The 12,979-nt window shown below is 40.6% G+C and overlaps 1 protein-coding gene across 17 annotated transcripts in view; it reads left to right on the forward strand.

The window, feature by feature from the left end:
- AP2B1 (adaptor related protein complex 2 subunit beta 1) overlaps nt 1–12,979 on the forward strand; it is a 148,646-nt gene that overhangs the window by 58,908 nt on the left and 76,759 nt on the right. For all 17 annotated transcript variants that reach the window (XM_054535204.1, XM_054535207.1, XM_054535208.1 and 14 more), the window contains 3 exon segments: nt 2,261–2,376; nt 5,517–5,682; nt 7,809–7,907. In XM_054535204.1, coding sequence (XP_054391179.1) covers nt 2,261–2,376; nt 5,517–5,682; nt 7,809–7,907 — 381 coding nt within the window.

Raw genomic sequence — 12,979 nt, forward strand, 5'->3', positions numbered from 1 at the left:
GCTTGAACCCGGGAGACAAAGGTTGCAGTGAGCCAAGATCATGCCACTGCATTCCAGCCTGGGCAACAGAGTAAGACTCTGTCTCAGGTCTGCACATTGCATTTGAATAATGTGTCTCTTAAGTCTTTTTACTTACTTATTTTGGTGCCAGGTATTGAAGGAACTAGGTCATTAGGCTTATAGAATTTCCCACAGTCTGGATTTGGCTGTTGTATCTTAGTGATGCTGTTTTATCTATTCCTCCATCCTCTTTAGATAATTAAATCTAGAGGCTCGGTAATTTTCTTGTTCAGAATTTTTAGCAAGAATACCTATTGGGTGATTCTCTGTACTTCCTGTTGCATCTTATCAGGAGGCACATAATGGGGTGACCCATTATAGTACATTGTAATATATGATAGGCTGGTCCTTGACTTTTAGGATCTCTGTTCTGGTATCTCTCTCTTTTAAAAATGATCACTTGTAGTTTCTGTACATTTGTTTTTTCACCTGTATTCTCTCATATTCTCTTCATTAATAAAAGACTAACAGATAAAACTCCATTTTATAGATTAATTATAGGCTATGGAAAATTGTTGTTTATCTAATGCCATAGACTTTTAAGTTTCATAGCCCCAAAATTGGTAAATTGTCGAGCACTACAGTTCTTTGGAGTGTTTTGGATCGTGCGTAACTTTGAAAAATGTAATGGAAGTTGTAGACCCACTCACTGGAAAATATGCTTGAAAGCTCCTACAAAATTTGGCAATTTCATTTCAGTAGGTTTAAAGACACCCTCTGCTGTCTCCACTCATCCATGAACTTCAGTTAAAGACCTCCTACTTTGGCTTATTCTTTAAATCTTATTCTTTCCTCCTACAATGGCTTATTCTTCTTCTGTCTCCTGGCTATCCAAGATGGGTGTGTGTGTTTCTCTGTTTCTGGACTTTTTGAATATACAGTGATTGGATGTCACTCCTACTCCTCTGCCATACTGCTGTAATGGTAGGTTTTTTTGGTGGGGGTGGGGGCATAGTCTCGCTCTGTCGGCCAGGCTGTAGTGCAGTGGCACGATCTCGGCTCACTGCAACCTCTGTCTCCCAGGCTCAAGCAATTCTCCTGCCTTAGCATCCCAAGTAGCTGGGATTACAGGCATGTGTGACCACTCCCGGCTAATTTTTGTATTTTTAGTAGAGATGGGGTTTTACCATGTTGGCCAGGCTGGTCTAGAACTCCTGACTTCAGGTAATCCACCCACCTCTCGCCTCCCAAAGTGCTGGGATTACAGGCACGAGCCACTGTACCTGGCCATAATGGTAGTTTTTTTGTTTTGTTTTGTTTTCTGAGACGGAGTCTCGTTCTGTCAACCAGATTGGAATGCAGTGGTGTGATCTTGGCTAACTACAACCTCTGCCTCCTGGATTCAAGCAATTCTCTGCTTCAGCCTCCCGAGTAGCTGAGATTACAGTCGCCTGCCACTACGCCCGGCCAATTTGTGTATTTTTAGTAGAAACAGGGTTTCACCATCTTGGCTAGGCTGGTCTTAAACTCCTGACCTCATGATCCAGCTGCCTCAGCCTCCTAAAGTGCTAGTGCTGGGATTACAATCATGAGCCACAGTGCGTGGCCTTTTGTTTGTTTGTGTTTTTTGTTTTGAGACAGAATTTCGCTGTTGTTGCCCAAGCTGGAGTACAATGGCACGATATCGGCTCATTGTAACCTCCACCTCCCAGGTGCAGGTGATTCTCCTGTCAAAGCCCCCCAAGTAGCTCGGATTACAGGCATGCGCCTGGCTAATTTTTTTGTATTTAGTGGAGACGGGGTTTCACCATGTTAGTCAGGCTGGTCGCAAACTCCTGACCTCAGGTGATCCACCTGCCTCAGCCTCCCAAAATGCTGTGATTACAGGCATGCGCCATCACACCCGGCCTTGGTAGTATTTTTTTTTTTTTTAAATCAGAAGCAGTACGGTTGAGATGATAATTTTCTTTGAAAATTAATATCCCTGACATAAATGTTTTTCAGATGTTTATACATCATGAGGAACATCCTTTTGTTTGTATTCAAAGGATTCATTTGAACTGATTCACCTATCAGTTCAAATAATGAATAAAACTGTATCATATAGCTTGGTATCTAGCCTGTAGTATAGCTTGGTCAAATTAAGTGCCTGATCATTTAGTTTGGTTTAGTTGATGCACCTGCATGTTTCAAAATTTTTATGTTGAGGTGGTATCGCATAGGTCATCTGACTTCTCATTTTTTGCATTTTTCTTCCCAGCAATCTGCAGAGCGCTGTGTAAGCACATTGCTTGATCTAATCCAGACCAAAGTGAATTATGTGGTCCAAGAAGCAATTGTTGTCATCAGGGACATCTTCCGCAAATACCCCAACAAGTATGTCCAAATACCTTTACTCCTCTTTCTCAAATTACTTACGAAATGTTTAAGGCATTTTGAAATTGCCTAGGTAAGAATTACTCTTTTGAATGTTCCTGGTCATAATAGGATACTTTATCAAAAATTGGAAACATAAAATGGTTAGCACAGGGATTAAAACCTGAGTTTTCACCCTGCTTTCTTTCTTTAGGAAGAATTGAAGCTCTGCCTGAATATGCATTGTCTATTGGCATATTTTAAAGTTAACCAGATTCTTTGATGGCAAAGTTACTGTTAAATGGGATATCTATATATTCTAGGTTGTTCAGGCATAATCTCAGTTTATACCTGTTATCCAGACATAATTAATAATTGTGCACCTTTTCTTCTCAGAAATGTATAAGTTTGGATGATATATCATATAGCACCCTACCATAAAAGCCAGGAAGGGAACAGCTGTGCTATTTACTTTGCATGTTACCTACTACATTGTGGAGAATTACAGAACATATAACAGATTATCAGTCTCATGCCTTTTCTGAAGTATTGTAGTTATTCTCATACAGATATAAAAAAAAATCTACATTTTCACTTCACAAGTTTTTCAGATTGAGGCCTCTTAGTATATGAAGCAAAAATATTTTTCTAGATTTGATTTTTGAAAACAAGTAATTAAAGAATCTGAAAATGAAATAAAAGCAGGGTTTAAAAGCATCTTAAATCTCATTTTGCCTTACACTCATAGAGCTTCTGATTGTCTTTTTTGTGAGACGGAGTCTCATTCTGTTGCCCAGGTGAGTGCGGTGGTGTGATAGCAGCTCACTGCAACCTCCGCCTCCTGGGTTCAAGTGATTCTTCTGCCTCAGCTTCCCAAGTAGCTATGATTACAGGTGCGTGCCACCATGTCTGGCTAATTTTTGTATTTTTAGTAGAGACGGGGTTTCACTAGCCAGGCCAGTCTCGAACTCCTGACCTCAGGTGATCCATCCACCTCAGCCTCCCAAAGTGCTGGGATTACAGGCATGAGCCACCATGCCCGGCCCACTTCTGATTGTCTTTAAAGATAATGTTAAATGAAGCAGCTTGTAGTAAGTTAGCTTAGTGGTGGGCTCAAGAATTAGTAGATATATTTTGGCAAGGTAGTGGTTTATTAAGCATTGTGTATATTTTTACAATTTTAGAAATAGTTATTTTGGAAAGAGAACCACATACTTTGACTACTCTCCCAATAAAGAAGAGGGTCAGTTTCTAATTTTTTTTTTTTTTTGAGACAGTCTCACTCTGTTGCCCAGGCTGGAGTGCAGTAGCGTGGTCTCAGCTCACTGCAACCTCTGCCTCCCGGGTTCAACGATTCTCCTGCCTCAATCTTCCGAGTAGCTGGGATTACAGGTGCCTGCCACCACACCCGGCTAATTTTTGTATTTTTAGTAGAGACAGGGTTTCACCGTATTGGCCAGGCTGGTCTCGAACTTCTGACCTCAGGTGATCCCCCCACCTCAGCCTCCCAAAGTGCTAGGATTATGGGCATGAGCCACTGTGCCCAGCCCAAACTTTTTTAAATTAACTCTTTTTTTGTTTGTTTTCAGACAGGATCTCACTGTGTTGCCCAGGCTGGACACATACTCCTGGGCTTAAGTGATCCTCTTGCCTCAGCCTCTCCAGTAGCTAGGACTACAGGCCTGTGCCACTGTGCCCGACATTTAAACTTATTAAAGGTGAAGATGTGTATCTGAATGTGATTGGTAGAGAAATGTGTCCATTTCTGGTTTATGGTTAATAAGGAGTTAGGACGGTTTACGTTTACGAAAGCAATCAAGAGCCTAGTTTAATCAGTAGAAGTAGGCAGATACTTAGTTAAGTGTGCTGTTTAGTTGTCCACGTCTAATTTATTATACAGGGTCATTCTAATCGTTAAAACTACATTAGCCAAGGAGATGGATTCAACATGGTAAGCCTGAGAGAGCTATAGATATGTAAAAATAAATATTTGAATTACTTCTTTCTTTGGAGAAATAAGTCAGTGCAGGTACCTTTAGAGGAACTAACATAAAGAAAGATCTCTTTGGGGCCGGGCGCGGTGGCTCACGCCTGTAATCCCAGCACTTTGGGAGGCCAAGGTGGGCGGATCACGAGGTCAGGAGATGGAGACCATCCTGGCTAACATGGTGAAACCCCGTCTCTACTAAAAATATAAAAAAAATTAGCCGGACGTGGTGGTGGGCACCTGTAGTCCCAGCAACTCAGGAGGCTGAGGCAGGAGAATGGCGTGAACCCGGGAGGCAGAGCTTGCAGTGAGCCAGGATCGCACCACTGCACTCCAGCCTGGGCGACAGAGCAACACTCCGTCTCAAAGAAAAAAGAAAAAAAAAAAAAAAAGATCTCTTTTATAAAAAGGAGAGATAAGTGTATTAAGGGACAGATTTACCATTTCTTGTCTGGACGCTGTTGTTGTCTAACTTCAATTGCCTAAAAAGTGGAATTTCTGTTCCTCTCTACCATGAAGGCAAAATGGAACAATAGGAAAATTTTCTAATCTACTTGTATGAAAGATTGTTACAAATACAAGGTAGTGGTATTATCTTACACCATAGCTTAATTTTTCCTTGTAAAAATGGCAGTGTGGCTCGCACCTGTAATTTCATCACTTTGGGAGACCAAGGCGAGAGGATCACTTGAGGCCACAAGTTTGAGACCAGCCTGTCAACATAGCAAGACCCCCATCTCTACAAAAAAAAAATTTTTTTAATTTAGCTGAGTGCAGTGGCACTCAATTGTAGTCCTAGCTACTCAGGAGACTGAGGAGGGAGGATCGCTTGAGCCCAGGAGTTTGAGGTTATAGTGAGCTGTGATCATGCCAATGCACTCTAGCCTGGGTGACAGAGTGAGACCCTGTCTCCCTGTCTCAAAAAACAAAACAAAAGAACATCTGATGAATTTTTATAAAGGTTTTAAGGTCTAGGTCTTAAAAAATAATTGAAGGGAAATTTTAGTCATTAAAATCTTCTGACTTAAAACCTATTCATTCTCTTGACTAAAAGCTTTTACAGTCTGGTGGTTTGGTTTAGGGTCCCTTGTTTGTGGTTTTGCCTTTAGCCTTCACTATTAAATACAGTTCTTAGTTTTGCCCTCAGTAACCATAGTTCATTTTTGTTCATCAGGTATGAAAGTATCATTGCCACTCTATGTGAGAACTTAGACTCGCTGGATGAGCCAGATGCTCGAGCAGCTATGATTTGGATTGTGGGAGAATATGCTGAAAGAATTGACAATGCAGATGAGTTACTAGAAAGCTTCCTGGAGGGTTTTCACGATGAAAGCACCCAGGTAAGTTCTTGTCTCTTGTCTATCCTAGTAGTTTTAGATGTCTTTGGGGAGATTTCAGAGTAAGCAAAGGATATAGGCAGTTTCTTCTGTGTCTGTATTTACATATAGTATGTTCATTTTTCTCCCAACAGGGATGTGTCTTCTCAGTTTTACTGATTTTTTGTTTTTGTTTTCGAGACAGAGTCTCACTTTGTTGTCCAGGCTGGAGTGCAGTGGCAGGATCTTGGCTCACTGCAACCTCTGCCTCCTGGGTTCAAGTGATTCTCCTGCTTCAGCCTCCCGAGTAGCTGGGATTATAGGTGTGCACCACCACACTCAGCTAATTTTTATGTTTTTAGTGGAGACAGAGTTTCACCATGTTGGCCAGGCTGGTCTTGAACTCCTGAGCTTAGGTGATCCACCCACCTCAGCCTCCCAAAGTGCTGGGATTACGGGCATGAGCCACTGTGCCTGGCCAGTTTTACTGATTTTTTTTTTTTTTTTTTGAGACAGTTTCACTCTTGTTGCCAAGGCTGGAGTGTAGTGGCAGGATCTTGGCTCACTGCAACCTCTGCCTCCTAGGTTCAGGTGATTCTCCCGCCTCAGCCTCTCGAGTAGCTGGGATTACAGGCATCCACCATCACTCCCAACCAATTTTTTGTATTTTTAGTAGAGACAGGGTTTCACCATGTTGGCCAGGCTGGTGTCGAACTCCTGACCTTAGGCGATCCACCCACCTCGGCTTCCCAAAGTGCTGGGATCACAGGTATGAGCCACCTTGCCTGGCCAGTTTTACTGATTTCTAATGTTAAAAACCTACATAACTGAGACCAGTAGTTCTCAAACTTCAGTGAGCATTATTGAAAAAGCTGGGGGGCTTTTTAAAGCACATGTTGCTGGGCTTCACCCTGAGAGTATCTGACTCAGTAGGTCTGAGATGTGCCTAAGTATTTGCATGTCTTACAAGGTTCAGGGTGAGGTTGCTGCTGGCAATCCAGAACCACACTTTGACAACCACTGGCTTAGAGCAGTAGTTACCACTACTTTTTTATTTTCTGTCATTCTTAGAAATGACTACATTTCTGTTAAGAAATGACTACACATTTCTGTTAGTAATGGCTGTGGCTCACTACAGCAGGGATTTTCGCTAGAGGCTGTGGTGAGGTTTGAAAAGATTATCTTTGGGTGAAAATTCTGAGACTGCTTCTCACCTTCCCTTACCAAAATTAGAGCCACGGGACCAGGAAGCCAATAAATTATTAAGCCCTTTTTTCTTGGCATTTGTACTCAAAGCAAATAGAAAATCATGTATGTAATCTACTATAGCAATTTTAATAGACCTAATTTAAGGAGTGTGTACAAGTCAATAGCTTTGTGGTTTAGCAGCCAACTCCTAATAGGCTGTAATCTGACATAATTCTACTTCTTGGCTCTTGCCCCAGTATGACAGATGATTCCATAATTCCCCCCAAATTGTAGCTTTTGGTAGAAGTAAATAATGAAAGACTTGCTCAGGAGCCAATTTTATCACCATCAGTATGTTCACATATACTTTAAGAAATACAAGCCAGGCTCAGTTACTCATGCCTGTAATCCCAGCACTTTGGAAGGCTGATACAGGAGAATCGCTTCAAGCCAGGGGTATGAGACCAGCTCTGGCAACATTGCAAGACTACATCTCTACAAACAATACAAAAATGTTAAAAATTAGTTGTAGTGGCTTGCATCTGTAGTCCCAGCTACTTGGGAAGCTGAGGCAGGAGGATTGTTTGAGTCCAGGAGTTTGAGGCTACAATGAGCTATGAATGTGCAGCCTGGGCAATAGAGGGAGACCTTGTCTCAAAATAATAATAGTAATAATAATAATAATAAACACAGGTAACTATCTAGCTTAGAAACAAGCAATATTTTGTGCTAAAAATGCATTTCGAGGTTAAAAGGTTAGAGTTTTCGGTTGAATACCTTTGTATTTCCCACGAATGCTTTTGACTGCTATTGTTGATATTGAGTTTCAGCCTTTTGTCTCTTAACCAAAATCAGAAAGGCTCCATAGTAATTCATAGTTAGGGAAACACCACTTTGGAGATGATGGCAGGGAATACTGCCAGTGCCATTCTTTCACTCTATCACAAATTATGTCTGTTTAGGTGCAGCTCACTCTGCTTACTGCCATAGTGAAGCTGTTTCTCAAGAAACCATCAGAAACACAGGAGCTAGTCCAGCAGGTCTTGAGTTTGGCAACACAGGTAAGAAATCTGGAAAAAGCAAGATGTTGATTTGTCTTGTTTCAAATTGTAGGAAATTATGAAACTCTTCCTAGGGGATTCATTTGGGGAAGCTTTATTTGAAGGAAGTATGGCCTTTAGATCCTGTTAAAATATTAAAACAATGCCTTTTTACGTGTTCAACTGAATTGTAGCTAATTCTGTGGCTTTTAAATGAGCTGACTGACTCCAGTTTTCATAATTCATGAAAATTGAACCTAGACTCTTAGTTTAGTGAAGGACATACTTAGATGAAAATGACATGGTCTGATAGTACCTGCTTCACTGTGACTTCATTTCAGCTTTCAAATCAAAGTACCGTGTGTAGATAATAGATACCTCAGCAAAGTTTCATGCATTGTTCTGCCTTCCAGAGTAGTTGCCTTTCTCACAGAAATTAAGTGTTTGTGCTGCTTCCTTGTATTATTTGATATATTTGGATCTCCTTGGAATTATTTGATTTTTTTGGTCAGAAGAAAAGAAGTTTAGATGGATTCTGATCTCAGGAAAGTGGCAGCTGGCTTTAAATATCAGGTCATTATATTAGATCCACAGAAATCAAAATAATTAGGTTTTCCAGTGTAACTAGTATAATGATCATCAGTCCATTGATGATTTAGTTATGTTCTTAAATGGATTTGCTAACAGGCTGGCTTTTTAGCAGGCTGTCAGGGTTACGATGTGTGTCTGCAAATGGAATATGATTCAGATATCCAGTTTACCATTTTTTTGTCTTTGTCATCCCTTTATACTGGTGTGTAATCAAAAATTAAAACCCTTTCACAGTACTTTGCCTAGTTCTGAGCCATAATTTTTCCTGTTATTACAACTTAAAAAAATTTATTTGTATGAGCTTTTTGAAGTATTTTAAAAACTTTCTTAAGCATCTTCCTCTGCCTGAAGCAAAGCAATTATAAACATCAATGGTTAATATTATCTGTATTGAATTGAGCATTCTAATTTCCTATGTCTGGATCCCATTTGAATCTCTAAGATGAATTCAAAACAATTTCTTTATTCCTCCCACCACCCGGCCTTTTTTTTTGTACTCTGTTTCATGTTTTAATTTTAAACTCCTAAGTCAGGAGTGTCCAGTCTTTTGGCTTCCCTGGGCCACATTGGGAGGAGAATTGAGAATTGTCTTGGGCCACACATAAAATACACTCACAATAGCTGATGAGCTAAAAAAAAAAAATCGCAAAAGAATCTCAAAATGTTTTAAGAAGGTTTACGAATTTGTATTGGGTCACGTGTGGCCCCAGGTTGGACAAACTTACTGTAAGTGGTCACATAGAATGACAGAATTAGAGCAGCTCACATTCTGTCAAAACAATCTCTAAAGAGAATTTTGGCCTTTCTTCCTAGCTGCTTACTGTAAATATTCAAGCAAGTATGTTTAGTAGTTTCCTCTGTTTTCACAAGTTCTCAACCTTATCATCATTGTCTGTTAAGGCCTATGTGTTTGTATTTAACAGGCACCATAGGAGAGCTGTATTACGGATTCTGGCCAGACTTCAAACTCAGTCTCATTACCTCTTAAGTATTTATCAAAATTTGACTGAGATAAAGTATTTAGGAAGGATTGCTTAAAGGATACAAGGTAGTGCTGTTCTTACAGATAGTCTGAAATTCACCTCTGAATCAAGCTTTGTTAATAGACATCTGGATACCTGGACTGCATTGTTTTTGACTCCTAATAAAATTGCTTTTACTAAATTACGCGAATACTATCAGTCTGTAGTAATAACAGTCGTCATGGGAAACTACCCTATTTGGATCTGTTGTTAGCTTGTTATCAGAGTCATTACTTACTTCATTATGTTTTCTTCTTTATGAAGCCCCATCAAATTCCTAACAAGTTTTGGATTTTTCTGTGTATCATTGTAGCATGCCTGATCAGCTTTCTTTTCCATATTGGTTGTTTGAAACCTTAGAATCACATTTAACAATCTCCCATGGAAACTGTGTAGGCCGTTGTGGCATGCAGTTTCCTGACTCTGGTTTTAATTAATGCTGTTTAGCCTTAGATGCATTTTTCATAAGCTTCCTAGAACAGGACAGGCTAGAAACTCACTTAATCCTAGTAAGGCTTAGTAAATGATTTCTGTTTTATAGATGAGGAAACTCAGAGAGGCCTAATTATTATGGGGCAGAACCAGGACTCAGACTCAGATAGTCTGGCTCTAGGTCTTGTCCATGGTCTTGTCCACTGTGCTATGCTTCCTCTCTAGTCTGAAGGTTAAGAATGACTTGGAGAATACATATTCCCTGCCTGAAGCAATATTGAGTATAAGCCCATATGTATATGTGTGTTTGCTAGTTTTAAGGTCTTTGTGGATGATTATTTCATACTATAAATAATAAGCAACTTCTTGAGGCTTGTCTTTTTTCAAGACTGAGTCTAGCTCTGTCACCCAGGCTGGAGTGCAGTGGCGTGATCTCGCCTCACTGCAACCTCCGCCTCCCGGGTTCAAACAATTCTCCTACCTCAGCTTCCTGAGTAGCTGGGATTATAGGTGCATGCCACCACGCCCGGCTAATTTTTTTTTTTTTTTCCAGTAGAGATGAGGTTTCACCATGTTGGCCAGGCTGGTCTTGAACTCCTGACCTGATGTGATCCTCCTGCCTTGGCCTCCCAAAGCACTGGGATTACAGGTGTGAGCCACAGAGCCCGGCTGAGGCTTGATTTTTCTGTCCAATTAATTAATGAAGTTTGAGAAGTTATCATAAAACAGTAAGTATGCTGCTGGGTGCTGTGGCTCACACCTGTAATTTCAGCACTTTGGGAGGCCAAGGCAGGCGGATCACTTGAACTCAGGAGTTCAGCCAGCCCGTGCAACATGGCAAAATCCCGTCTCTACAAAAAATACAAAAATTAGCTGAGCATAATGGCACACACCTGTAATCCCAGCTACTTGGGAGGTCGAGGTGGTAGGATCGCTTGAGCCCAGGAGGCAGAGGTTGCAGTGAGCTGAGATCATGCCACTGCACTCCAGGCTGGGTAATGCAGTGAGACTCTGTCTTGGAAAAAAAAAGAAAGAAAAAAAGAATAAGTATGCCTATGTAAGTCTTTTTACCTGGAAGTTTTCACTTTTTTCCCCAAGTTTGTGAAATAAGAACCTAAATATTTATGGCTAGTGAGTACCAATTTAAGTTTAGGATGCAATGTGGTCGGCTGAATTGTGTTAACTTAAATTGGGTAGTGAGGTTCTGATGATGCTACTTCCACTGATTCTGGACATGACTGAGCAAATTTCTTTCATACTGCTTTTCTTCTGTCTCTATAGTAGAGTTAATTAATACTGTTCTTTACCTGTGCTAAGAATTAAGTGAAGTATATGTGAAATCTTAGTGCTTTTAAGTAAAATGGGAGTATAATTAAAAATATTATTAGTTGGGGGGAAAACCCAACCCTTGAATCTGAGGCTTCATTTCAAAAATTTATATTTTTCTCTTACCTGTTACACAGAAATTTAATACAGTATTCAGTTCAACTCAGTAAAGAATACAAATAAAGCCCGGGCACGGTGGCTTACGCCTGTAATCCCAGCACTTTGGGAGGCCGAGGCAGGCAGATCATCTGAGGTCAGGAGTTCGAGACCAGCCTGACCAAAATGGAGAAACCCCGTCTCTACTAAAAATACAAAATTAGCCGACCGTGGTGGCATGCGCCTGTAATCCCAATTACTCGGGAGGCTGAGGCAGGAGAATCACTTGAACCCGGGAGGCAGAGATTGCAGTGAGCCAAGATCGTGCCATTACACTCCAGCCTGAGCAACAAGACCTAGACTCTGTCTCAAAAAACAAAACAAAACAAAAAAATGTCTAGACGTTAGTAATTATTCTTTGTGATACATGGAAGAGAAGTCTTCATGTTTTTCTGTCTATGAACTAGGAGCCACCATCATCAGAATCACGTGGGCTGCTTGTTAAAAATACTAATTACTAGGCCCTACTTCTGATGTAATGAATCAGAATCTCTGAAGTATGGCCCCTGGGTTCTGCACTTTCAGTGACATTCCTGGTATGTTAAAATGTTGATGCACATTATAGTTTAAGAATTACTGTTTTAGTGCTCCCTGGTAAGTATTGTTTTGGGACCTTTTCCCTTGAGGAAGGCCTATGGGTCTAGCAGTACAGTAGATCCAAAGCCAAATTATCTGAGTCACCAAACATTTAATGGCAACTTAAGATCACAAAAAGGTCTTATATTTTTATTTATCTCGGTCTTGACGGTCTGAATTACTGTGGCTTCCATGTAAAATGTGAGGCACTTGGTGAGGACTGGCTTACAGTAGGCCTAACAGGTCATCCCTCAGAACGACAGATTTTGAGCAGTAGGAGATTCTTCCCTACTCCTGACTTTTCAGCCTTGGGAGATTTGCACTCATTTCTCATAGGATTGTATTTTTCAAGTTAGCGTCTATTTAGACTTTGATCCAGTAACTCTATCTCCAGCAATTTGCCATATTGCAGCATTTTGAATAATTTGTGGAGGAACTCTCAAATTTTTTTCACATGTGTGTATATATATATATATATATATATTATTTTTTTGAGATGGAGTCTCACTCTATTACCCAGGCTGGAGTGCGGTGGTGCAATCTCAGCTCACTGCAGCCTCCTCCGCCTCCTGGGTTCAAGTGATTCTCCCTCCTTAGCCTCCCAAGTAGCTGGGATTACAGGCATCTGCCACCACACCTGGCTAATTTTTGTACCTTTTGTAGAGATAGGATTTTGCCATCTTGGCCAGGCTGGTCTCAAACCCCTGGCCTCAGGTGATCAGCCCACCTCGGCCTCCCAAAGTGCTAGGATTACTGAGCCACCATGCCTGGCTGAGATTCTTGAATTTTGTGAATCCCTATAGGAATTTTTCTTTCTGGTCATTTGGTTAAATTGTTTACATTACATATGGGAGAAATAATTTGAAGAAAAAGCATTTTATTTTGATGAGTATATTATTAAACTGTGTATTATAAAGTTGAATACCTTTAAGATATTACTAGTCCATAAAGACAAACTGAATTTTCTAATAAGATAAATGCAGTGTTTAA

This window comes from Pongo abelii, chromosome 19 (assembly GCF_028885655.2).
Source record: "Pongo abelii isolate AG06213 chromosome 19, NHGRI_mPonAbe1-v2.0_pri, whole genome shotgun sequence".
NCBI classification, from domain to species: domain Eukaryota; kingdom Metazoa; phylum Chordata; class Mammalia; order Primates; family Hominidae; genus Pongo; species Pongo abelii.